Genomic DNA, 27,389 nt, shown 5'->3' with positions numbered 1-27,389 from the left:
GAACCAGAATGAGTTTTATTTGCCTTAAATAGAATTCATATCATTCGACATCTTGGCTATTATATGTAAGTTTAGATACCATGTTATAAACATTTCTCTTTTTTTAAATTAGTCTAACATAAAATTATTATGCCATAAATATTAGATAAATGATCAAAGACTTTTTGGTCTGTGTTTTCCAATGTAAATGTGTCAGTAATGTGTCAGTAATGCGTTATGTTATATTATCTTATTTCATCTTTTTTTTTTGGGGTTCGCCCCCAATTGTACCTGGTGAATCACCCCACTCTTCCAAGCTGTCCCGGTCACTGCTCCACCCCCTTTGCTGATCCGGGGAGGGCTGCAGACTACCACATGCCTCCTCCGATACATGTGGAGTTGCCAGCTACTTCTTTACACCTGACAGTGAGGAGTTTTGCCAGGGAGATGTACCGCATGGGAGGATCACGCTATTCCCCCCAGTTCCCTCTTCCCCTTTAACAGGCGCCCCGATCGAACAGAGGAGGCGCTACTGCAGCGACCAGGACACATACCCACTTCCGGCTTCCCACCTGCAGACACGGCCAATTGTGTCTGCAGGGACACCCGACCAAGCCGGAGGTAACACGGGGATTCGAACAGGCGATCCCCGTGTTGGTAGGCAATGAAATAGACCGCTACGCTACCCGGATTCCCTTCTTATTTCATCTTAACCCTAATTTCAGGGTTTTTCTGATTTCGATTATATCTTGGAAGGTTGAAAATCCCTGGCGTTATTGGACTTGAGCCAAATGTCACTTTTGTGGCGCTGAGGTGAAGGACAGAACCGTTTACTGGTCAAAGAACAGTTCAGTCTAAACGATATCAACACCCTTGCTTCAAAATAAAACATGAAAAGAAGTTCCAAATTTGGGGGCACTAACCGGTGGTCATGCAGGTTGAGGCTTGTCTTGGGACGAATTCGGGACAGTGGATCAGCTGGCTGAAGTCGGTGTGGGGAGAACCCACTACGGGTGGGGCGGGGATGGGCCAGCGCTCAGGGTCCACTTTACAGCGCACCCGCTCTTCTACAAGCTCCACCTCTGTACTGCTCTTCAGAGCCTACACAGGATTTTAGACTTGGTGGTCACAACAGGACTGCAATACATTTTGCTGTTCAAAATGGCAACGTTTTGCCAGATCTTATTTTTTTCCTTTTTTTGTAACCGCACTTGAAAAATCTGCCCACTAATCAATATCATATTCACAAACAAGCAGGTGTACAATGCGTGTCAATGTTGAGTATTGTTTTAATTCCTCATTCACGTGATTGGCTTTTTTTGTGCAACTGAAAAACTTAAAACTATAAAATTCCAATATTTAATAAGTCTTTTGAAACTCTCTGAGGGAAACCACTCAAAATATACATATATATATATATATCATATACAAATATATCATAGGTTATTTAGGATAAAAGAAATTGGTGAGCTTGTCATACGTGTTTATAATATGCCAGATAATAAATTTCGTTTAACCAAATTAACATCAATTAACTCACAAAGTTTACTTCAATTAACTTATTAAATGGATACCGGGTATTTAAGATTGAGACTTTGGACCGCATAAGCGGATTACCTCCATGATTAGGTTGATGTCAGTGGAGAGGGCCTGCACCCTGTGGAAGCTGGCGATGAGAGAGATGGGGAGGAAGCCCTGGGCGTCCATCTTCCTCCTCAAGAAGAAGTCCCGCTCCAGGTTGTGGAGGCTGAAGTAGTACTCACTGCAAGTGAGCGAGAAGCAAAACGGTGATGAATTTAATTTATTTCAATGAAAAATTTGCATTATACTGATCTACTTTTGACCAGTACATACACTTATTAATACATCTGGCCAACAGTGCAGACGCAACAAATTCCAGATAAACATTAAAAAAAATGTACAAGAGTAAAATATAACACAAACTGCATAAAAGGTACAAACCAGGTTAAAGTTTTCTCAATGACTTCTCAAAAAATGTATCTATCACTAAACTAGCAGAATTAGGGGCGAAACCAGAGTAAATCTAGAATGACTACACTAAGTTTTTATTTATTTATTCAATAAAAAGTCCAAGAATTTTCTAAGACCAATTCTTAACAAATCGTAACATTTCATCAGCCCCACCAGTATTTCTCAGTGCCTCTGTTCAATATATAAATTCTGTAAAATAAAACTGACTTGGCTTAACTTAATGAAATTACACATCCTAAATTGATTTTGAACAATGAGGGAGCTTGCAAAAATAATCCTACTGTATGGCTGTCATTTGTACAAAAAATTTGCAAATTCTTAAATTAAGATGTATTCCTTTTTTTTGTATTCCTTGTATTGATGTATTCCTTTTGATGTGGTTCCATAATCCTTATTATTATTATTATTATTATCATCACCATCATTGACAAAGTAGATAAGAACAAAATTCTTACAAAATATAAATTAAACATTACTTTTATTACAAAATTGTTTTATTTACATTTTTATTTTATTATTTTTATTAAAAATCATTTTTATTACAAAATTTAAATATTATTTTTTAATTGGATATCTAAATGTCTCCAAAAATCTAATAGAAACACAGTTTTCTCTCTCTCGTCAGTGCTTGTCACGCCACATTTAAGTCATAAAGACAAGTCACGTTTACACACACACACACACATCTCAGTCGACCACAGCCTGAGCCTGGGGGCGCTGGGGAGTGGTGGGTTCATGTGGAGTTCTAATGACAAGTGGGCTGTCTGAGCAGGCTGAATAAAGCTGATAGAGACAAGAGAGGTGAAGACAAGACCACAGCTCAGCCTCTCTTCCCCTCTCTCTCTGCCCCCCTCCCTGCATCCCCACTCTTCTCTCTTGACTGCTCTCGCTCTGTCTCTTCCTCGCTCACTAAAGCCCATCTTTCTACCCCCCCACCCCCACCCCCACCCCCCCGTCTTTACTCACGCCACATCCTTCTCACTCTCTCCAACTTCTCTCCGCTCCTTGACCGCTCTCTCTATCCCTCGCCTTCCCCCCCTACCGCTCAAGTCCTTTTCATTCTCCGCTTTCCGGCCTGTAGTTATTTCATCCTCTCTCCCCTCCAGGGCACTGGGGCTATATTTAGGACAACACCTCACCAAGCACCACTGCAAGTCTGAGTCTGGCTCTGTAATGAGGCCATGGCTGTCAGTCAGCGGCTGCAGAGAACACTGCCCCCTGCAGGACAAACCGTCACACTATTCAAGACAAGGGACCTCTGCCAGAGGTTCTCAACCAGAAGGCCCTTGAGCAACAACAGCATACAGGTTTTCATTCCAGCTAAGCAGGAAAACAGCCAATCATGTCACTGAACAGATATAACCATTCTGGCTATAGATGTCCCAAATAGCTTAAAAAAAAAGTAAGCTTGTGACAGGGAATAAGCTTCCTATAATGTAGATAAGTAAGACTGAGCATTAACAAGATGTGAAAGAACAGATATGAATTTGTGCTTTGTGATTCATGGTTAAGAAAATAATTCTGGCCAACCTTTGTTTTTACTCCAATGTTTCCAACTTTCTTTTTTTTTTTTTTTACTCCGATGTTTTTGATGACTCATACCTGCACACAGAACACCTTGAGTAACTTTAGTTGGGTGGTGTCAAAACACACTGCAATCGTATCTAAATCCTCACATTTGACGTTTGATGTATTCCTTGAGGAGTTTCTCGTCCACTGTGTACATCTGGACCTTGCTGCCGTCATCGTAGTAATAAACCATGTTGGTACCGTACTCTGCAGGGACCTGAACATCAGAGTCCCTGTAGCTCTGAGAGTAATCATAGCGACCTGAACAAACAGTAAAAAGTAAAAAACAAAAAAATGAGGGGAGAAAAAAATGAATAAAAATACTGTCAAGATTGAAAACAGTCATAAACCACAAGCGAGTCAACCCTTGGTTAGTCTGTCTACCCTAAGACACTTTGTAATTGGTAACCAGCCATCATCAAGTTTTTTTTGTAGCTGAGAAAGGGGGAACACTGACCACTGTGAAATTACCACAGACCTTCACATTCCTCTTATAAATAAGGTTCAAATAAAGAGAACATTAACTACATTTCCCAGGTATACTAAAGGTGTATATGTTGCCCCCCTCCACCCCCAAGTTACCTCGTCCACGACCTCTCCCGCGGCCACGGCCTTTTCCACGGCCCCGGAGACTTCCACGGATGCTCCCACCATCACTGCGCACGCTGGCAGTATCGTCCCCATACTCCCGTGCCTCTCTTCTCCAACCTTACAGACCAAGAAAATAAAACAGTAGGACAAAATCTTGAAAACTATCTAATTCCCAACTACAGGTCTATGAGCCCTATAGGGTGGGGGTCCTAAAAAGACAGATAGACTTTTGTGAGAGAAGCATAAGCTCATATGAAAGACAGATTCAGAAACAACGCGATATGTAATGGTGAGCAATAGAGTTGGGACCAATCCGATCCAATATCGGTATCGGGTGCCGATACTGACGTAATTCACTCATCGGATATCGGAGTAACGTTACCGATCCACAATGTACCAGGGCTCCAGACTGTGACCAAAATGGTCGCATAAGTGACCATTTTTTGGGTGTGCAAGTTAAAATTTCACGTGGTTGCATTTATGCGAGTGCGCGAACGATGAATTACACTGGCACACCTGGCAAATTAGGCAACCATCCATTTAGCTGTTACCATGTTCCAAAAATGAAGCAGTCTATAGCCAATTATTTTAAAAAGCAAAATGAGGAGAGAGGAGGATGCTGGTAAGGAGGGAGAGCCAACGACAGGTTCCGACTCAGACACCACTGATGATGAAAGTGCAGGCCGGGAGAGACCGACTGAGCCTGTAAAGAAGAAAATGTACTACTTTTGGGGCGTCAGAGTAGCGTAGTGGTCTATTCCATTGCCTAGCAACACGGGGCTCTCCGGTTCGAATCTCTGTGTTACGTCCGGCTTGGTCGGCTGTCTCTAAAGACACAATTGGCCATGTCTGCGGATAGGAAGCCGGATATGGGTACGTGTCCTGGTCGCTGCACTAGCACCTCCTCTGGTTGATTGGGGCACCTGTTCAGTACGAACAGTATGAGGGGAAAGCTATGCGGTGTGTGTACTGTAGTCAATATGGTTCGTCCATTGAAGGCAACTATAAACTTGTTACCGGGTCAACACAGTTTAAGCTTGAAACTTTGAAGTCGCACAACGTCAGTAAGAAACAAAACCTGCAGGGACCGACGGATGACCCAAAACACAGAGCCCCTCCCAACTACTTTTCAGCGATTAGATGAGAGTAATCGCTCAACAGAGGAGAATAAAATGGTCAACAAGTTCAACGATGGCTATAACATAGCGAAAGAGGAACTCCCGGTAACAAAATTCAGATCTTAATATCAAATTCAAACTTAATATTCAGATTAAAATGTTTTGAAAATATCGAGTTTTGAGTCACTGTCAATCTTCACATCAATGCAAAACTAGAGTATGCAAATTAAGACAACTCAAGAAGAAAAAAACAGGGCGGGGGTACAACTAAACCATGTGCCGGTATGGAAACGTTAGTCTGGAGCCCTGCCATACCGATCCAGATCCCAGTCTGATGTTTCTATGAATTATAAATATGTAATAATGCACTTTAAAGCCCACAGCCAAAATACTGTGGCACAAATTAATGAAGCAGTAATTAAACAGTTCTACAAAGACATGCAGCAGTTCTCATGTTTTTATGCATGGCTGTGCACTTGATTTGTTCCAAGTTTTACAAAACATTAAAGGAGTTGCCATCGCAATTTGCACTCCTACCCCTGTTTGTATGTGAAGCCTTCTTGAACAACAGTTAAAACAAATTGCTTTTGGATTACATTTAATGCATTTTTGTATATTTTTTGCTCTTTTAATAAGTGCTGTGTGGTTTACTATAGCCTCATGCAACCTTACACACAACAACATTCAAGAAAAAAAGAGCTCTTGATACAAATAATATTCAAGAAAGAAGAGCTCTGGTATCAGTGTCGGTATCGGCAGATATCCAAAGTATCAGAATCGGATCTGGACTGAAAAAAAGTGGATCGGTGATTCTCTAGTCAGCAAAGGGAAGAGGGGAACCACTGGTCTGATGCCCAAAAGACAGAAAAGGGAGCAAATTCTGTTCCCCTCCTCGGAAAAACAAACCGGTTACTCAAGACGGATAAATAATGCCAAAACAGGAAACTTGATGCGACTTTGAGGTGTGGGCAAAGGTTTAATGAGTAGACTGACGGCAAAGACCAAGGCTGAAAATTATAACCTTGACATTATACGACAGGCTCCAGCATCCCCGTGACCCTGAGAGGTTTGGATAATGGATGGATGGATGGATGGATGGACATTATGAGATTGCAATTAAAGGTTGATAATGAGCGTTTGCGTGATTTGTGCCATTATTAGATGTTTTGAGCTATAATGCTGCATTTTAGTACAAGAAAATAAGAAGGACTTCTCCACTATGTGGAAATTATGCTCTCGCATGGTTTAAGGGCTTGATAGATGGCAGTTAGGAAGATGAGGCAACCAAACATCAAGTAGAAACACGTCATGAGAACACAACACCAAACATCAAACGCATGCGTGCGCGTTAGGAAGCACAGCAGAGGGTGGGTGAGATTAAAATCCAGGGAACACAGAACAGTGAGCTAGTGGAAAACTTACTCCTGCCGCTATCATGCGCCCTGTTACTATGGAGCGTGTGATTGGGCGATGTGGGGTCAGGTGACTGGTGGCTGTGCTCTGTGTCCGAGCGCGGGCCCGATGACGTCTCGGCACCGCCGGCATCATGGCCCACTTCCTCCAGCGGCAGGGAAACCCACTTACGTTTGTTACCTAGCGATGATTGCACACCGAAAACAGCAAGCACTTGAAGAGTCCTTTTTCCAAATGCTACATATCCATGTTGAAAAAAATTATATAAATTCACTGAACAATATTTCTACGATATATAATTGGAACCGCTGGCATGAGCACACTACAGAGAGTAAATACAATGAATCCAGTGAGAGTGCTAAAAATTTTCAAAAACTTGTAACTACCAATTACACCTTCATAATTACCATAATCTGTTCACACTTTGCACTACCTCTCTTGTTTTAATAGCAGTTTTTACTTTCCAGATGGTGGATGTCGAGTTTGAGCTTTGCTCTGGGCCACAGGAGGTCTACAGTGGCATACTACTTTGACTAGCCTCTGTGGTCTTTAAGACGCTGTGTATTGCATCTCTGTGTCACCTTGTGTGCACGTTATGGGAGAAGAGTGAACTGGAATAGTGCAACATATAAGGTTCACTATCACAGCAGGGGTCAAACGACATGCATCAATTTGCACCAACCAGCGATGTCAACTCATGATCAATGCAGTTATTCGCATGCCCTTGCTACACAACACCAAGCAATCAAAAGATAGAAATCTGCATTAATTGAGCGCAACAAGAGCCGAGGCCGTTAAAATCAGTTGTGTAATTTATCAGTGGATCAATCAGTCAATCTGTCATAGTGGCCCATGTCATTTAAGGGGATGCGATCCAATATTATTCACCCGGTGGGTAATGTGGCTCCCCCTCACCTCCTCTCTTTTTCAGGGCAGCGCTCTTTGAGTCCTGTCCAACGTCGGGCTCCCCGTCCTTGGGCAGGTCTTCCAGGGGGTCCGGCTGGGCCTCCTGGTTTTCCTTGCTCTCGCTCCCATTGCGGTCGCTTTCAGGCCGTTTCTCCACTCGCTCCCTCTTCCTCTCCTTGTCTCTACGTGAGTGGGGAGGCTTCTTCCCATCGGCGTTGAGAACATTCTGCTGTTGCTGGGACAGGGAGAGTGGTTAAAACCCTCTATATATATATATATATATATATATATATATATATATATATATATATACATACACACACACACATATATATATAATAAATACCATACCCCTGTGAAAACAATTTGTTCCTTAATTGTACTGACATATTTGCTGCATCCTACTGCCTTGGGAAGCAAACGCTAACAAGAAAAAGAAAAGGTTTATTGGCCCATTTTGAAAACACATGTGGAAAAAAAAGCATAATTCTGATCATGCTCCTTGGTGATTAAAACACAGAAAAGGAGAGACAAAAAAATGATAATTTCTTAAATCAAAGTGATTTATAGTTAAGTTGGTTTTAATCAAGAACGATAGTGGTACTACATTAGATCAAACTAAGAAACTTTCCATTTTACTCCATTACAGACCATACTGAAGCTCTTGCAGGTCTACAGAGAGCTGCACTCTGCATGGAACATTAAGCCCCAATGACAGACAAAGCTAGTGCTCCATCTAGTGAACAAAACCAAAAAAGATCTTAATCTGGCCATAATAGCAAGAACAATGTGGACGCCTGCTAGCTGATTGTCCCTTTAAAAAGGGTGCGACCATCCAAACCAGCCGCCGTCACACACGAACACAAACACACACACACTTGCAAGAAAAGATACCCTACCTCTTTAGCCAGTTCACCTGGTGTTGGCCAGTTCGTGATATCGCTGAAATCACTCGACTGCAAGGATGAAAAAAAAAAGAGACAGAAACAGCACATGAAAACCAAAAGTACACAACAAATCAATGTTCCTCAACTTGGTCCCTGGTTCTCCAAGTCATTCACCCTTAAAAACAAACTAAAGTACACATTTTCCTAATAAGGATGAGCGCTCTTCTTTTTGAAACCACCTGGGTCCAAAAAAAAACAACCTCAAAATGTAGGTCGGCGTTCTGCCTGTGGAGACAATATAAACAACCAGTGGTGGTGTGGAGTGTGTCCACAGGCACACATAACCTGATAAACACACCCTGCAGTCACAGGCTGCTATCCGCTTGCGGGTTGTACTGGCTGATACGAGATCAAGGTTGGAGACAAGGACTTGAAATACTGCGCATTATCGCTTAGAAATAAAGGTAACTGTGATACTGACCACTGCCATTTCTAGAGACCCCCCCCCCACCCCCAGTAAATGTGAGGGTAATGTTTCAGTTGGCCTTCTGAACTACGTGTTTCATTCCTGCGCAGAGTCCCTGGGGCAGAGATTCAGCTTCAACTTGGAGAAAATCTTTCATTATATCTAAATTTCAATGTTAAGCATTTTTTTTAAAATCTGATCATGCAGTTTAACATGATGATGTCCTCTATTTTTGTCAACAACTGTCTTATGCCAAGACTTAAAAAAAAAAGTCAATTAGGCCTTAAACCTTGAAACTCAATGCGGTTTGTTTATTAGCCAGTCTTCACCGTCTGTTCCCGTTTTGAATGGTTGGGAGTTTTTAATCCTTTTTCATTTTTAACTGCACAGCATCGGTCAACGGTGACTATTTTTACACCTGATTTACAAACAAATAGATCAGACCACTCATATGCACATTTTGGCTGCGATATATCCACAACACTCAGAATTCCCATCATGACGTCATCGTAATGCTTTGTGTGTTAACAGTGTCAGCAAAATCTGATTTGGGGAGTGACCAGACCAGCAGTTTGCTCGGACGATTACTGCTTCTGTGAACGGATGATACTCATTAAAACCGTGAACAGATAATGTAACTGCTTAAGTTTGTCTGGGGCTGTTCTCTGCAGTGACCACAACGTCACATCACTACCAAAACAACAACGTCAACGTTGATTTCAGTTAACTGCTCATTTACACATAAGGTACACATGCAACTGAAATACCACTGAAGTACAGATTAGGTTTTCATAGATTCTGCCTCTGCTACGGTAATAAAGGTATAGATTAAATCACAGACGAATCTCTCCTTTCGAGTTTTTGTCATTCAAAGACACACCCTTATTAATAAGAAATCCAATTTCATGTTCATTAAATCTGCCATGGCTTTAATGGCGTTCGATCCATCTTATACGCCCATATATGGACATCATAGCACCACTATCTAATTAGTTAAAAGCTATAATATTTCAAATGGTAAAATCGAAAGAAAGGCAGTCAGACTTTAATGTCCAATACCACGGTGCCACAAACTTTCGAGGGTTTATAGTTTGCATTTCAGTCAGGGACGCGCAGCCATCACAGCATTTATCACGTTAGCGACCCTTTGTTATTGCGCTGTAGCTGATATACAGCAGAGCAGCAACAGTGACCCGGTGCCTCATGTATCAATCGTTACTATGGGCAAATTTGTTCTCACACACCCATGGGATTTGTTTTTAGCTCTGAAGTTTGTCTCAGAGACCAGCGTAGAACCTGGGTAACCCCTGGATTTAGACAGACTGGCTAATACTGATGTCTTTGCAGGCCTGGGTGATGGCTCGTTGCAAGAGGTAGACACAACAGTTGTTAGGAGGAAGGAATTACAAATAAGCATCATGCTTTTCTGCTGACTGTCAGACAATCCTGAGGGCCACAAAATTCCATGGGTGTGTACGCACAAAAATTTGCCCATAGTAACGATTGATACATGAGGCCCCTGGTGAGAATCGCTAAGCTAACCGACGCTGTCATGTTTACTTAGCTAGCCCACTAATGCAATGACTTTTCCAAGCGTATTCTTAAATACCCCTTTTGACAACCAAACGCTGGGCCGAATTCAGTTAAAAACAATCTAAAAATACACAACACTGACACAGATATGGCAAGGTATATTAATCGTAAAGTGAGAAATGTGCTTCTCCCCCCCCCCAACCATTTTCAAAAGCTATCTTAAATTTGTAATGACAAATGTAAGTGTTATGTAAAAATAGATATAATCTTTGGCACACAAATTCTTTCTATTTTCATATTTTAACACCTAAGGGGAAGGAAACGATTTTTTTTTCCCACCGTTAGCCAAAGCGGTTGGTAGATCCCCAGAACACCCAGGAATTGCCATTTTCATGAATTCACCAGCTATGTAGATTTTTTTTTTCAGACAGCAACACAGCCTCCGAATACTGGGTGGCTCCCTGTGAAACATGAAACTTTGATCCTCACAGCGGGGATTCACAAAATGATCTGCCACGGCTTCAACTACACATTATTTGGCTGGGGGCTGGTAGCAGATGTTAATTTCCCATACCGCAGTGTAATGCGGGCAAAACAAGAAAAATGTGATGTTTTTGAAAATCATTTGACAAAGTCAGACATTCTGTTTAAAAAACGAGAGCAAGTGAAAGAAAATCTTAAACATGGCAAATTCCTGAATTTGCTGAGACATAAACCCCCAAACCAGACTAGAAATGCGCATGTTTTTTATGTTCGTGTCAAAAGGGCTGCCCACTACTATTTGCAAATGTGCATCTAACTTGACCAACTAATTAATTAATTAGCACATGCATTAGTCATTACTAAAGACTCGACAATATAGCAGGTTTGGGGATGTTTTCAAGCCCACCATGGGAAGTCCCATTACCTTGCTGGATTTTCTTGTCCTGGGCTTGCCGGCGCGGACAACTTTGAGAGGGCTCTGCTGATCTGTGGATATGAAGTTAACAAACGAATATGACGTCATGGCAGAAAGACAGGCCTTAAATTCAAGAAATGCAGCCTTTTGCAGAAAATGGGCTCAGCGGCTCGTCTGTCAGGGAACCACAACACCAAAAATAAAAGCAAGTGCCTGTCCCGGGAAACCCCGATCACCTATGAACTACTAAGTCATCTACACTTCGTATGCCATTGTGCATCTGTGCAGTATCAGGATTCCCCGTCAAATACAGTATGCATTAATATTCTCCCTCCCCCACCAGCAGCCCTGGCTTTGAGCTACAGAACTAGTCCAGGGAGTTTTTGTCAAGCCGGTGGAAGTGTGCCGCAAAGTTTCTACAGGCAGCTGCTCCCGTAGTCTGGGAGTGGCCCACTGGGGCTTGACAGTCCCTATCACTCCACAGAGGATGGTCGGCTTGATAAGAGAGAGGGAGAGGAGGACCCCAAGCTTCTGCATGAATGGGTGTAGGCCTGACTAACCCTGGAGACATACACCCACATCAGTGATTGTACAGTATGGCTGTAAAACGACGCCTGTGTGCTCACCAGAGCTTCACACTACCAATATAGCTGTCCTCCCCTTTCTCTGCTCCAACACACACACACACACACACACACACAATTCAATCAAGCCTAATTTTCCCATGCAGCCTAAATGGCATTGAGGCAATTAAGAATTTGGGCTTATGTTGCCAAGGAGAGTCCCCTAACAAAAAGGATTAGCAGCACAGACAACTTAAGATGTTGGCTTTTAAAACATTTAAAACGCTGACAGTCCACACCTGCCCCTTCCAACCTCCACCAGCCTTGCGCGTATCTGCTCAGTCAGGTGGTCGGTGGGAGGAATTGCAGGCGGCGAGGCCATTGGACGCGTGCAAAAACGTGTCTCCGGCTCGAGCCGCGCGCGTTAGCTAGCTGTTTTCGCTCGCAGTCAAGGGGGGGTCGGCAGTAAGCCTCTCGCGGGTTTCGCATTCCACGTCCATGCCGATGTCACCCTTAAGCGGCGTTTCTTAAGCCATCGGCCATGGACGCGGATTCAGCCCTTTCCCCATACGGCGGACCGGTTGGGCGATGCTAGCCGCTAGTAGCATCCGGCTAACGAAGTAGCCCTTGTCAGCAGTCCCCACGTGCTCCAGCGTAACCCGAACATGAGAGAGGAGGAGGTGGGGGGGATGGGGCACGGCGAGCCACCATCAGCCCCGTTTCACTGCGCTGACATCTGCGTTTTATCGGTTTCGCTCAATGCGACTTGGCCGGACACCGGCGCAACTTCTCGGGTCGGCGAGGCTGTCAGGCAGCGCAGCGTGTCTGAGTTGCGTTACGGGGTGTCACGTCAGACGAGCGGGGCAGGCTGGACGGCGACGCCAGTGGTGCACGTCGTAAATAGCTTGACTCGAGTTAAAAGTCTCGTCGCCCCGACAGACCTCACCTTTCTCATGAGTGCTCTGGTTCATGGCGCTGCTGGAGGTTCTACCCGTGGTCCTCTTAGTCCACGGGTTCTCCTTCGGCACAGGCGCTTCAACCATTTTTTGCGTCACCGCTTCAGCCGAGTCAACGTTGCCGCTTTGTGCGCTTTGGTCGTTTTCTTTGTCGTTTTCCTTGCATTTCTTGTGCAGGTCCGTCGGGCTCTTGGTCGCGTCGGCACTCGGGGCGTCGGGATGTTGTTCCGTCTTCTTCTGGGGCTGCTCCTCTCGGTCTCGATCCGATTTCTGCAGCCGAGCCTCTTCAGCCTTGTTTTGGTGCTTCTCTCCCCCAACCGAGCCGATCGCTGTCAAACCTGAGTTAACCTTACACTCAACCTCGGTGGACATCCTGCTGGTTTCCCGACCCGACGCGACTTTAAATCCAGTGTGGATTTTGGTCCTTGTTCTTAAACTCCAGGGAAAAAAATAATACCGAAAAGCACGGGGTGACAACAACAGCGACTTGTGGCCAACAACTTTTTTTTTTTTTTTTGGGGCTGGACCTCGCTAGCCAGCTAGCCAAGTAGCTTCTGCAGCTAACGTTAGCTAGCTAGCTACCATGCAGGAGCCAGCGAGCCGAAGAGACTGCTGTAGCGAGCCAAGCTAAATGGTACTTCTCGCCTGCCCGATCGGTTGTGTCATATCAACAAGTAAGTCGCTTCAAGGCGTTAAGTGGACCGCCGGGCGAACGAGTGACGCGAAATTTGTTTCGATCACTTTCTTAAAAAAAAAAAAACTACTGTAACGACCTCCTCCGTACCGCCCGACTTCAACTCCACGTTAGCCACTTGACAGAGAAAGTAACTACTCGTGGAGGCTGCTGCTCACGGCGCTGTAAACAGCGCTTCTGCTGCCCCCCGTGGACGCCAAGTGTCAACGCAAGGAAAAACAGTCGACAGTGGACGGCGCTAGAAACTGACGTGGCCCTCAGACGCCGCTCGCTTTTCATTTAGGCTTCATACTGAAACCTACGGAGTGATACCGCACTTCCGGGGAACATTAACTTTGACATTCTTTATTTTGAAACACACCGACGCATTATCAGGGTCACAAGAATCGAAATCGGTAGTAAATGGTAAGGAGTCATTGAAAAACAGTCCGACAAGGAATTTAACAAGGGGGGCAGCTAACATGGGACAACATAAAACGTGTGTGTGTGTGTGTGTAAAATAGATGTAGGAAAAAAACTTTAGCTCATATGAATTAAAGTTTTTTTCCTACATCTGTCTTAATATTCCGCTCCTCATTTGCTGAGCACTTTCATCAACACCATTGATGGTTTCCGGGGGGGAAAAACGCTATACATACATACACACATACATACACACACACATATATATATATATATATATATATATATATATATATATATATATATATAACCCAGTAATTCAAGTAAATTCTTTGAGACAGTACAAACCTGTTTCATGCCATAAGCAATCATCAGCTATATATAGTATATATATATACACACACACACACACACACACACACACACACACACACACACACACACACATACACACAGAACTGGGGACTTTTAGTCAAGTCAGTTTGATTTGTATAGCTCATTATTACAAATTTGCCTCAGTGGGCTTTACAGCAATACAACATCCCATCCTTAGACCCTCGCATCAGATAAGGCACAACTCCCTAAAAAAATCCTTTAACAGGGAGAAAAAATAGGAAGAAACCTCGGGGAGAATCCTCAGGGAGAGCAACAGAAGTGCAATGGATGTTGTGTACACAATTTACAGAATACAGCATTGAAAGAGGATAACAGAATTATAATGGAATTATAAGATATGTGAAGAATATGATGGGTATATCAAAGAATACAAAATTGCATCAGTCATGAAAATCAGTTGAGGAGGGGGTAGCAGCTGTGTTGTAAGAAAATTCAATCTGAAGAACTGGATTGACTTTTATTATTTAGTCAAAGCTGGAATTAATAGAGAGGTGTCAGTTTTGAAGCATACAAACTACTGTGTACTTTTTGCCCAGTAGGTCAACTGAGTAACCCAGAGAAGTAGTCTTGTGCCCTGAGAAAAAAACATTACAACAATGCTTCACATAAGGGAAGTTTCCAAGCCAACAGACAAATGTACAATGCCTCACATTTTGTTCCTGTTGCCTCCAAATTTTAATGCATTAGAATATTTTTTTACCCTTCATTTAACAAAATAGATCCACCGACTATGAAGCGAAACAATTTTATGCATCAACTTTTTTTTCTTCAAGATTACAGCTGTGAGTTTTCTTGGGTATGTCTGCTTGAGATTTGAAGTTGTGGATTTTTCAAATTTTGCCCATTCCTCTGTGCAGATTTGCTCCAGCTCTGCTAAATTACACAGTGTCAGTGGACAGCAACTTTAAGGTCATGTGACACATTTTCAATGGGGTCTAAGTCAAGGTTTCTGCTTGGCGATTTCAAATTAACCCGCTCTTTTAAGCCATAACTTAGTTTTTACTGGTTCTGGGTAAATGCCCTGTTGAATCTTTTGTCTTCACCCTAAACGCCAATGTCTTTCTGACTGGAACAGGTTTTACTTGTGGCTTTTCCTGTACTTGACTCCTCCATCCATCATGTTGCCCTTCATGGAACCAAGCTTCCCAGTTATCCCAGTAAGAAGTAACCCATAGCATGATGCTGCCACACCCCACACACCTACTGTTACCTGGGTGTTGGGCTGTGTTTATCCATCCATCCGTTAACCAAACTGCTTGTCCAACTTAGGGTCTCGGGATGCTGGTGCCTATCCCAGCAGTCACTGGGCGGCAGCCGCGGAGACACCCTGGACAGGCCGCCAGTCCATCACAGCGCTGACACATTCACACCTAGGGACATTTTAGTATGGCCAATTCACCTGACCTACATGTCTTTGGATTGTGGGAGGAAACCGGAGCCCCGGGAGGAACCCCACGCAGACATGAGGAGAACATGCAAACTTCACACAGGGGACGACCTGGGATGACCTCCAAGGTTGGACTACCCCGGGGCTTGAACCCAGAACCTTCTTGCTGTGAGGCAAGCACGCTAAACACTGCTCTACCGTGCTGCCAGGCTGTGCTTAATATGTGCCAAACATGGCACTTTGCTTCTGTTTGAAGGAACTCTAATGAAGTCTCTTCTGACCACAAAATCTTCTTCCAGAAGACTCAACTTACATAGTTTGTTGCAAGCCTCTGATGTGACATGATTTGATATTGGCTTTTCTCAGAAGTGGCTTCCTTTTAGCAACTATGCCAAAGAAGCCAAATCTGTGAAGTACTGAAGAGACTGTTGATCTCTGGACAGTTTGGCCCATTTCAGCCAATGAGCTCCACAACTCTGTGAGCATTGCAGTGGGTCTCTAAGTCACTTCTCTGACAACTGGCCCTTCTGTCTGGTTGTTCAGTTTGTTAGGACGGCCTGATCTTGGTAGTGTGTGGGTCGTACCATATTTACAGCCCAACAACTACGTCTTTAAGTTTTCACAGGCATTTCCTTCGTCTTCATGGCAGGACTTATCTGATCCACTGTTTTAGCTTTGAGACCTCACAAAGTCGGTGATATTCAATGTTCCGTCATACACTTGCACACAGAAGGACTCAAAATCAACCTTGGTAGTGTATTTGATGTAATCTCTCAAGGAAACTGAATACATCCTGCCTAATTTAAGTTGTTTATATGAAGGGGAGGGTGACAGCAACGCAGCAAAAAAAGAACTGATCAGTGGGGATGACAGTGAGTGGCTGCTAGGTCGCAAAGTTTGAAAATCTCAAAGACTTATTTGCTTGTTAAATGAACAACAGTGAGTCAGAAAATATTAATTACTATAGAACGTTTGAAGAAAATATTTTAATCACACTGAATACCGGTAATATTGATTTAAAGCAAAGTTATATTACTCAATATACTATTATCAAAATCTTATATTGTTCTGAAGTTCAAGTCCAAGGTTTCTGAGGCTTTATCATGAATTCTAAAGTACTACTTGTGATTATTATTATTATTTCAGTCCCAAAACCTATGGAGTGGCTTTTCGATAACCAATATTGGCATGTGTGCTGGTGATTCATATCAACCAAGTGTAACATGGTACATATGGTAGACATTATTATTATCCAAAAGGCCCTCCAGTACAACAATACATACTTACAGTATAGAGTTTTTCATCACAGGTGATCGCTGTAGAAACCCCAAATTCTGAGTCCTTTTAGTTTTGCATCAACCCTGTGAGCTACAGAGGTCCATTCAACACAGACAAAGACAGAAACAGCGTTAGCGCCATCATGGAGAGTCGGGTCACTGCTGGGCCGGAGGACACAGGCTGCTTTCGTGTGTAGATGTAGGGGTGATCCTATATAATGTTCCACGAAAATACAAGAAAAGACACCACTCAGTTCAGTTAAAGTGGAAATCAGCCGAGTTAAATTCCTAATGAAATAGCTGTGAAGCAGTGCAGTTCAAATGGATGCTGTTCAGTTCAGTTTAATGAAATGTGTTCTGGTCAAGATATTGATAAAGGAATCTTTTAACAAGCGAGTGACTCTATACCTTGGATGGACAGATGAGTTTTACAGGCTCTGAAAAGGTCTTTATCATCTCCTTGCCTCCAATCGGTTGGAACTGAAGAGAATTAATATCAGTAAGTTATGGATAGTTCAAAAAAACCCAATGTGCATTTCTTCATTGATTAAGAATTTATCAGATGACATCATTGGCACACCCTCTTCTGTATGTTCACACTGGTGAAAAAGAAACAGAATCTCATATTTCACAGTTAAGGTCTTTAGCTGTCCCTTTAGACAGCTCAACAGAAGACCTGGTAGAGACAATAGACCCGAGAGAATAAATCCATTATCTACAATGTAAATCCACAGTGGGCAGTTTTTGTATTCTATGTAAACCTGTGGTTAGGAACTCACCATGTTGTTCCACAGTCCTTTTGCCAGTTCCTCGTGTCCCTTGACAGTGAAGTGAAAGCAGTCAGCCGCGAAGAAGCTCAGGTCAATGGATCCATCCTGAAGGACAGACAACTATCAGATCTGATCTGAGGCTGATTTCAGATTTGTCTGGAGATACGAACACTGTCTTCCCAGAATCCGAAGGACGTGAAGAGTTATCAGACAATTACAGAGTACTGAAGGCGTTAATGCAACCAAATTTTACTTTTACAGCAGTACATGTGCAGCAAAAACAGTTAAAAAAAAGAGTAAATACTGGGAAATCCATCAGTCCTGATAGAATGGATGGGTACAGAAGGGTTGTGAGCAGTTAAATCCTGTATTCACTAAACTCTTTCAAGCATCACTGAACTTACAAATAATTTAGAGATCATGGAAAATGTCTAAAATAATTCCTCTAGGGGGCGTCCGGGTAGCGTGGCAGTCTATTCTATTGCCTACCAACACGGGACTCGCCGGTTCGAATCCCCGTGTTACCTCCGGCTTGGTCAGGCGTCCCTACAGACACAAGTGGCTGTGTCTGCGGGTGGGAAGCCGGATGTGGGTATGTGTCCTGGTCACTGCACTAGCGCCTCCTCTGGTCGGTCGGGGCGCCTGTTCGGGGGGAGGGGGAACTGGGGGGAATGGCGTGATCCTCCCACATGTTACGTCCTCTCGGTGAAACTCCTCACTCTCAGGTGAAAAGAAGCGGCTGGCAACTCCACATGTATCGAAGGAAGTATGTAGTCAGTCGTCTGCAGCCATCCCCAGATCAGCAGAGGGGGTGGAGCAGCAATCGGGGCAGCTCGGAAGAGTGGGGTAATTGGACGGGTACAATTCGGGAGAAAAAGGGAGAGAAAAAAAAATTCCTCTACCTAAAAAGACAAATCACTCTTAATTAAATGATTTTAGACCGGTAGCTTTAACTTCAGTAGTTATGAAATGTTTCGAGTGAATTATTCTATCTCACTTAAAGTCTGATACCAATGGTCAGACTGATGCTTTACAGCTTGCATATAGAGCAAGGAGGGGTGTGGGGGATGCAACAGTAATGCTTCTGAACCAAGTTTATAAACATCTGGAAATCCCATCAGCTTATGTGCACATACTGTTTGCGGATTGCTCTTCTGCCTTTCATACTGTCCAGGCAGATCTCTTGACAGTGAAGCTGAGTAGCATGGGTGTGAATCATAGCCTCATAAGATGGATATACAACTTTCTTACTGATGAGCAACATGGAGGACAGTCATCCATCATCAGCACTCAGACCGGGGTACTACAAGGTTGTGACCTCTCACCTTTGCTGTTCATATCGTATACCAGTGACTGTGTAAGTCATCAGGATAATTGTACAATGATAAAATTAGCGGGTTGTTAAATTGGGTGGCAAGGTAACCGGGGAAACAATGTGCAGTATTACATACATGACAGACCAGTACGCCATGAATTTAGCTCACAAGAGCATTGCAGATCCACTGCATCCTCTATGGTCTGAATACGCACTTTGACCTTCAGGGCGAAGGTATAGCATGCCCAGGATTTGGACTGCAAGAGGCATCACATCCTTTGTACCATGCAGCAGTCGGCTGCTTAACAAGCTCTGATGACATGGTCTGAATTTTGGCACTTCCTGGTACTTCTTGGACTTGATATCCTTTGCTGATTTCAGCAATGATGCTTTTTATGATGCTTTTTATGATATTTTTAATATCATAAAAATTATGAGATAAAAATTATGATATTAAAATGATATTTATGCTTTGTTATATGCTGTCATGTATAGTTTTTGGTGTTTTTCTTTATATTCTTCTATGGTCTTTGTGTAAAGCAATGAAGGTTTCATTCATTCATAAAATACACACCATTGAAAATGGAGATGCACCATATTCAAATTAACGGGTTAAAGTGGAAGTGAGAAAAAAATCCTATCCCAAAACATAGAGAACACCGGAATAAGAAACTAGAGGATGAGCATCAGATTGGTGTGGAAATACACTGCCACCTTACAGAGGTGCATCATTCACAGAATGATCTGTTATTCTGTGACCTCTTCCAATTCTTGGCATCTTTGGTGTTATTCATAATTGTATTAATGTTCCTTGGATACAGAATCAGAATCTGGTTTTATTGCAAAGTAAGGTTTCACATTACCATGAATTTCAGTTGGTGCTTTGCTCCCCTTGACCCTTAATCATCACACAAAATTTTTATCCCCAGTTGTAACCGGCCAATGACCCCACTCTGCCGAGCTGTCCCGGTCGCTGCTCCACCCCCTCTGCCGATCCAGGGAGGGCTGCAGACTACCACATGCCTCCTCCGATACATGTGGAGTCGCCAGCTGCTTCTTTTCACCTGACAGTGAGGAGTTTCACCAGGGGGACGTCGCACGTGGGAGGATCACGCTATTCCCCCCCCCCCTGAACAGGCGCCCCGACCAACCAGAGGAGGCCCTAGTACAGCGACCAGGACACATACCTACATCCAGCTTTCCACCCGCAGACACGGCCAATTGTGTCTGTAGGGACGCCCGACCAAGCCGGCGGTAACGCCGGGATTCGAACTGGCGATCCCTATGTTGGTAGGCAACAGAATAGACTGGCATGCCACCTGGATTGTATTTGATTTGATTGTATTTGATTAGATTTGGATGTCTCTTCGCTCTAATGGACTACCCTTACCATGAAAATGATTTGACTGCCTTGATTTCATGAATAATTCAAACATGGGCGTGGGTTTAAAAAACTCACACTGAATTAGACCTTGAAAGGAACTTATGTCAAATTTATGAATGCAACATTTCAAAAGTTTCATCACAACATACTGTACAGAGGACAGTAAAGAGATATGAGATAATAGCTTTGACGAATACAGATAAAAGTAAAGAGCTTGAAAAAAAACATGGCAGAGCAAATAACTGCAAATTTTTATAACACCAGATACAATTGTGTGTGTTTGTGTGTGTGTGTGTGTGTGTGTGTGTGTGTGTGTGTGTGTTTGAGACTCACAGCGAGCCTTGGTGGACCTGCATTCTTTAAATATGGCTGCAGAACCACCGCGAAGTCCTTCTTGAGGAAACGATCACTGTGCAGCAGATCCTCCAGTCTCCTCTACGGAGAAGAAAATGTAAGTGGAGAGAAAGAGGAAATAGTTTATTTCATTTCTGAGCACGGAACCTGGTTGTGTTCATCACACACAAGCAGAGACACACACACACACATACACAAATTGTCACAATTATTTTGCTGTGTATACACATTTGCTGTGTATACACATGCTGTGTATACACATGTACACACACCTATAAAAGCACACACTCACAGACAAGCACCCACACTACACTGAAATGCACTCACTTTTTATATATATATATAAATAAATAAAAACCTGTCCAGGTAGCGTAGCGGTCTATTCTGTTGCCCACCAACACGGGGATCCTGGTTCGAATCCCCGTGTTACTTCCGGCTTGGTCGGGCGTCCCTGCAGACACGACAACTGGCTGTGTCTGCAGGTCGGAAGCCAGATGTGGGTATGTGTCCTGGTCGCTGCACTAGCGTCTCCTCTGGTCGGTCGGGGCACCGGAGGGAATAGCGTGATCCTCCCATGCGCTATGTCCCCCTGGCGAAACTCCTCACTGTCAGGTGAAAAGAAGTGGCTGGTGACTCCACATGCATTGGAGGAGGCATGTGGTAGTCTGCAGCCCTCCCCGGATCGGCAGAGGGGGTGCAGCAGAGACCGGGACGGCTCGGAATAGTGGGGTAAATGGCCACGTACCATTGGGGAGAAAACCCCCCCCCCCCAAAAAAACCCCTCTCCATTGGTCTAGCTCTCTCTCATACACACTCACACAAAAACACACGCACACACATATACACGTGCACACGGAGACACACACCTGGAATTCAAGGTTAATCTCTATCAGCTCCTTCAGTTCGGTGGAGTTCTCTTTAGGTCGGACCAGGCACGAGCAGAACTTCCTGGGAACAGGAAACCGCATGACTTGGTCTTGTGGCTCCATAAACATGGGAAATATGAATGAATATGCAGATGACCTGAACATGCACAAGAGAATAGACAGATAGCCAACCTCTGAAGCAGACACCCAAGAGTGGGTCTCGTGACCTCCCGCAGCGGTTTCATGGGAAGGATCTGCACCACGTTCACAATTATCCTGGGGACCTTGGACACCGAGGACCGGGTTATTTTGGTGAAATCTGATTCCCCTTTCCTTCTGATTTTGTCTGTTTTGTTTTAGATGTTAGCTTGATGTTGAATTATGAAGTGTAACCAAATCTCACCTCACTCATCATCATGTCCAGAGCCTCCGTCATGTAGCGGATGAAGTTGTCGGGGGAGAACCGTGTCTGTGGACGTTTCAGGTAGAGGGACCATTTTGTTGTCAGTTAAATGAGGGAACAGGAGTGAATTCCTCCAAACACTACACATGTATTTCAGTTTAAAAAAAAAAGAAATTACTTGAATTTCATAGGGTGATACTCAGTAAAAATTTCGGACAAATCTGTCCGCACAAAGAGAACGAAAGTCATTTTTAAGCATCAGTCTCCTCCGAAACATCAGTCACTGATATTGACTTACAATATGCTTTGATTTCACGCCAGCAAACATACAACTATATGAATTTCTTTTCAACAGCGCTTCATTTATTACTTAATCCCTTTAATGGGACTGAACTGGATGTGGCAGTGTCACCTTTTTAGGGAAAAAAGAAGATATTTAACTTACTTCATTTTTACAATAATCACAGATGTCGTTCATGCCGATGAGCATGGTCACCAACTTCCAGTCCTCTTGGAAGTTCAGACCCTGGAAAGAACGCGTGGTTAGTTTGCGTATGAACACTGTGAGGAAAAGGGCTTCCTGATAAAAAGTACAGGCTGGGATGAGTGAAGTAGAACAAGAGGCTGTGTAGCTTACAGGGTAGGATTTGAGCGTGTCAATCATGTGTCTTATCTGGTCAGAGACATTCCTGCAAAAAGGAAAATAGTCTCTCTCACACACATCAACAAACATTGAGAGGCTAAAGGTCCTTGTTTTACATTCCCTAATCAAATAACTGTATTTTGGGCCTAGGACTGAGCTTTGGCACATGGGAAGAATACTGATCCCTCATGAGTCACTGAATATAAACTCTTGCTGCTCGTGTAGTGTAATCACACTTCATCTCATTTCAATCAAGAATCATCTGAATCAAGACGACGCCGCGGATGGTAGCCTCAGTTCTGAGTCTCTTTTTTTGTGTGGATTTTTTGGATTCCCCGCCCCCCTTTTCCTTTCCAGTTGTACTTGGCATTTACCCCACTCTTCCGAGCAGTCCCGGTCACTGCTCCACCCCCTCCGCTGATCCGGGGAGGGCTGCAGACTACCACATGCCTCCTCCAATACATGTGGAGTCGCCAGCCGCTTCTTTTCACCTGACAGCGAGGAGTTTCGCCAGGGGGACGTCGCGCGTGGGTGGATCACGCTATTCCCCCCAGTCCCTCCCCCACCCCTGAACCGGCGTCCCGACCAGACCAGAGGAGGTGCTAGTGCAGCAACTAGGACGCATATCCACATCTGGCTTCCCATCCGCAGACACAGCCCATTGTGTCTGTAGGGCCGCCCGACCAAGCCAGAGGTGAGACGCTGCGGTCTCTTCTTGTACTTTTTCTGTTTTTTGTGTATTTAATTAGTTTCTAGCGCCCGCTCACTGATCACACACAGCAGGGAAGAACCTTTAAGGCTCCAACTGTCCACTGGACAACCTGAACAGACTTTTTTACCCGCTTTAACTGAACGTTTTAACGAAAGTCTTCACGAGTTTTTAGCTGGGGGGGAGGGGGGTGGCAGCAGCTCTGTGTGGCCTTCGGTGGGGACACCGAAGGGGTAAGCAAGCCAGCCCACTTGTTAAACCGCAACAGTGGGGATTTAGAACTGCGCCCCCGTCAGTCCACCTGGTGAATGTCTGCTCTCTGGCCAACAGGATGGATGGACTGCTCCTTCTAAACGGAAAAAAATGTGGGACTTTTCCAGATCTGCTGCCCTGTGCCTCACTGAAACCTCGCTTAGTGAGCATATCACGGACAGTACACTTCATCTGCCACAGATCCAACTCCTCCGGGCGGACCACGATACGGAGCTATCGGGGGCGGGGGGGGGGCATATGCGTCTACATAAATGAAGGTTGGTGTACGGATGTCACAGTGTTGAAGAAATCATGCAGCCCTCACTTAGAGACCTTTTTCATTGACTGTAAAGCATTTTATTCACCGGGGCAATTTTTAACATTTATTCTGGTTGGTGTCTATATCCCACCCCAGGCCTGTGTTAAAGAGGCGTTAAAACACCTGCCTGATCAAATTACAAACATGGAGTGCAAATATCCAGACACCCTACTCATTATCATAAGGGGATTTTAACAGAGCAAACCTCAGCCACGAACTGCCAAAATACAGACAGCATGTTAAATGTCCCACTACGGACAAAAACACTCTGGATCACTGCTACACAATATTAAAGGACGCCTATCGCTTTGTCCCCCATGCAGCCCTGGGCCTCTGATCACTGTCTGGTTCATCTTATCCCAACCTACAGGTAGAAACTAAAATCTGCAAAGCCTGTGGTTAAAACTGTGAGGAAATGACCAACGAGTCAAAACTGGAGCACCAGGCCTGCCTTGACTGCACTGACTGGAGTGTCTTTGAGGCTGCATCTACAGACCTGGATGAACTTACTGACACTGTGACATCTTACATCAGCTTTTGTGAGGACATGTGTGTGCCCAACAAAACCTTCTGTACCTTTAACAACAATAAGCCCTGGTTCACAGCTAAATTCAGGCAGGCCAAAGAAGAAGCCTACAGGTGCGGAGACAGGATCCGGTACAACAAAGCCAGAAATACACTCACAAGGAGATCAGAGTGGCAAAAAACACAGAACTGCACCCCCTGCCAGCCCTTCTCCCTCCCCACCGAACGCCCCACTCCCACTCAGTATCTGTGTTGAGGACGTGTGCCAGCTCTTCCAGAGACAGAAGACCAGGAAGGCACCAGGCCTGGATGGCGTGTCACCCTCCTGTCTGTAAGTCTGTGCTGACCAGCTGGCCCCCATTTTCACACTGATCTTCAACAGATCACTGGAGCTGTGTGAAGTCCCCTCCTGCTTCAAGAGCTCCACTATAATCCCGGTCCCCATGAAACTCCGTGTCACTGGATTAAATGACTACAGGCCCGTAGCCCTAATGTCTGCGGTCATGAAATCCTTCGAGACTGGTGTTGGCCCACCTGAAGGAAATCACAGGCCCCCTGCTCGACCCCTGCAATTTGCCTACCAAGCAAACAGGTCAGTGGAGGATGCAGTCAACATGGGATTGCACTATACATCTTCCAACACCTCGACTCTCCAGGGACACACGCAAGGGTCCTGTTTGTGGACTTCAGCTCAGCATTCAACACCATCATCCCAGATATGCTCCACTTCAAACTCACCCAGCTCACTGTACCAGCCCCCACCTGCCAGTGGATTAAAAACTTCCTGACAGAGAAGAGGCAGCAGGTGAGGCTGGGGAAAATCACATCCAGCACCCAGACAATCAGCACTGACACCCCCCAGGGATGTGTGCTCTCCCCTCTACTCTTCTCCCTCTACACAAATGACTGTACCTCAAGTGACCAGTCTGTTAAACTCTTGAAGTTTGCGGATGATACAACCATCATTGGCCTTATCCGGGATGGTGACAGGTCTGCATAAAGATGGGAGGTTGATCAGCTGGCCCTCTGGTGCGGCTATAACAACCTGGAGCTGAACACACCCAAAACAGTGGCGATGACAGTGGACTTCCGGAGGAGCCCCCACCCCCCAACACTGCCTCCCCCCATACCCAACAGCATGGTGTCTGCGGTGAAAACCTGTGGATTTCTGGGTTCCACAATCCTCCAGGACCTAAGGCGACATCCAACATGGACACAATCATCAAAAAGGCCCACCAGAGGACGTGCTTTCTCCGTCAGCTCAGGAAGTTCAACCTGCCTCAGGAACTGCTGATTCCGTTCTACTCTGCAATAATCCAGTCTGTTCTCTGCACATCCATCACCGTCTGATTTGGATCGGCCACCAAACAGGGCAGGGGCAGACTACAACGGACAGTTAAGTCTGCAGAGAAAATCATTGCTGCCAACCTGCCCTCCATTCAGGATATATACACCTCCAGAGTCAGAAAATGGGCAGGCAACATCCCTGCAGACCCATCGCACCCTAGTCACAACCTGTTCCAACCCTCCCCTCTGGTAGGCGCTACAGAACACTGTACACCAAAACAACCAGATATAAAAACAGTTTCTTTCCGTGGGCTGTCATTCAAATAACCGCTTAACATTGTCAAATAAATCCAACCATTGTGTATATAATGTACATTTTACGTATACTGGTACACCCTGTCATGTCCATCTACCTCAGGCATGTAAGTAACCTGCTAACATTTATTTCAGCATCTCTGATATATTCACTGCACCACTGCACTTTGCTGCCTTTTATTTCTCCTGTATATAGTAAATCCTTGTGTATATATCTGAAGATTGTTGTGTTGTTATTCTGTTAAGTACACTGTGAGAGCCAAAAAACTGGAGTCAAATTCCACGTGTGTGCAAACTTCCATGGCCAATAAATCTGATTCTGATCTCAAGTGTGTAATACAGTGCCACTTCTCTCTCCTGGGTTGTCCCTCCCCCACTGACCCTATTTATCCCTGCGCTCACAAGAGGACAGTATTGCTGTCCAATGCCGGGTGTCCCTCTGTTAAGGTTGGTGGTTGTCACACTCTGTATTTAATTTGGTGTGGTTACTCTTTTTCCACTTTCGGTTCTTAGTTAGGATGATAAGGATTATGCTTTTGGCTGTCCCTCTGTTGAGGGTGGTCCATGAGAGGTGTTGATGTGGTGGCAGCGCTGACCCTGTGTAACCAAGCAGTGCCGTGGACAATTTGACAGAGCTTGATGAGTGGCCTGCTGTAGGAGGCCTGACCGTGTCCCAACTGGACATACCAACGCGGATGGTGCAACCACGACACGAGCCAACCGAAACACTGCCAACAGCATCTTTAGGAATTTAGGATTGCTTTTTTATTTATTTATTTATTTATAACTACTTTATTAATCCCCCTTGGGGAAATTCCTCCTCTGCGTTTAACCCATCCTAGCTGTGTAGCTAGTAACAGTGGGCAGCCGCTGTGCAGCGCCCGGGGACCAACCAACTCCAGTTCTTCTTGCCACGCCTCGGTCAGGGGCACAGACAGGAGTATTAACTCTAACATGCATGTCTTTTTGATGGTGAGGGAAACCGGAGCACCTGGAGAAAACCCACCGCAGACACGGGGAGAACATGCAAACTCCACACAGAGGACAACCTGGGATGACCCCCAAGGCTGGACAACCCCGGGGTTTGAACCCTAGACCTTCTTGCTGTGAGGCAACAGCGCCAACCATTGGGCCACCATGCCGCCCAGCCTTTTTAGTATCGGGCTCATTTTAAATAGTGCCCTTGTCCACTTATCCATAGAATAAATATAGACTTTAGA

The 27,389-nt window shown here is 44.6% G+C and overlaps 2 protein-coding genes across 7 annotated transcripts in view; both read right to left on the bottom strand.

The window, feature by feature from the left end:
• The window catches only part of larp1b (La ribonucleoprotein 1B), a 40,100-nt gene extending 26,462 nt beyond the window's left edge, over nt 1-13,638 (bottom strand). For 3 of the 6 annotated variants that reach the window (XM_056295252.1, XM_056295254.1, XM_056295253.1), the window contains exons 1-9: nt 12,862-13,638; nt 11,362-11,423; nt 8,468-8,524; nt 7,578-7,803; nt 6,672-6,842; nt 4,123-4,248; nt 3,648-3,801; nt 1,597-1,741; nt 903-1,080 (exon numbers count right to left, since the gene is read on the bottom strand). In XM_056295252.1, coding sequence (XP_056151227.1) covers nt 903-1,080; nt 1,597-1,741; nt 3,648-3,801; nt 4,123-4,248; nt 6,672-6,842; nt 7,578-7,803; nt 8,468-8,524; nt 11,362-11,423; nt 12,862-13,243 — 1,501 coding nt within the window. In that variant the 5' untranslated portion in view covers nt 13,244-13,638. The remainder of the gene's footprint in view (nt 1-902; nt 1,081-1,596; nt 1,742-3,647; nt 3,802-4,122; nt 4,249-6,671; nt 6,843-7,577; nt 7,804-8,467; nt 8,525-11,361; nt 11,424-12,861) is intronic. The other 3 variants (XM_056295256.1, XM_056295257.1, XM_056295255.1) reach the window with 2 other exon arrangements.
• A 3,053-nt stretch (nt 13,639-16,691) lies between these two features.
• si:dkey-177p2.18 (phospholipase B1, membrane-associated) overlaps nt 16,692-27,389 on the bottom strand; it is a 31,856-nt gene continuing 21,158 nt past the window's right edge. Inside the window, exons 8-16 of the mRNA XM_056295433.1 lie at nt 22,757-22,808; nt 22,565-22,645; nt 22,120-22,185; nt 21,909-22,000; nt 21,717-21,798; nt 20,830-20,931; nt 17,807-17,902; nt 17,436-17,507; nt 16,692-17,238 (exon numbers count right to left, since the gene is read on the bottom strand). Of these exons, the coding sequence (XP_056151408.1) occupies nt 17,119-17,238; nt 17,436-17,507; nt 17,807-17,902; nt 20,830-20,931; nt 21,717-21,798; nt 21,909-22,000; nt 22,120-22,185; nt 22,565-22,645; nt 22,757-22,808 (763 nt within the window). The 3' untranslated portion in view covers nt 16,692-17,118. The remainder of the gene's footprint in view (nt 17,239-17,435; nt 17,508-17,806; nt 17,903-20,829; nt 20,932-21,716; nt 21,799-21,908; nt 22,001-22,119; nt 22,186-22,564; nt 22,646-22,756; nt 22,809-27,389) is intronic.

Source organism: Lampris incognitus, chromosome 16 (assembly GCF_029633865.1).
Source record: "Lampris incognitus isolate fLamInc1 chromosome 16, fLamInc1.hap2, whole genome shotgun sequence".
Lineage (NCBI taxonomy): Eukaryota > Metazoa > Chordata > Actinopteri > Lampriformes > Lampridae > Lampris > Lampris incognitus.
The sequence above is the reverse complement of the archived record's forward strand: the minus strand, read 5'-3'. Positions and strand labels throughout refer to the sequence as shown.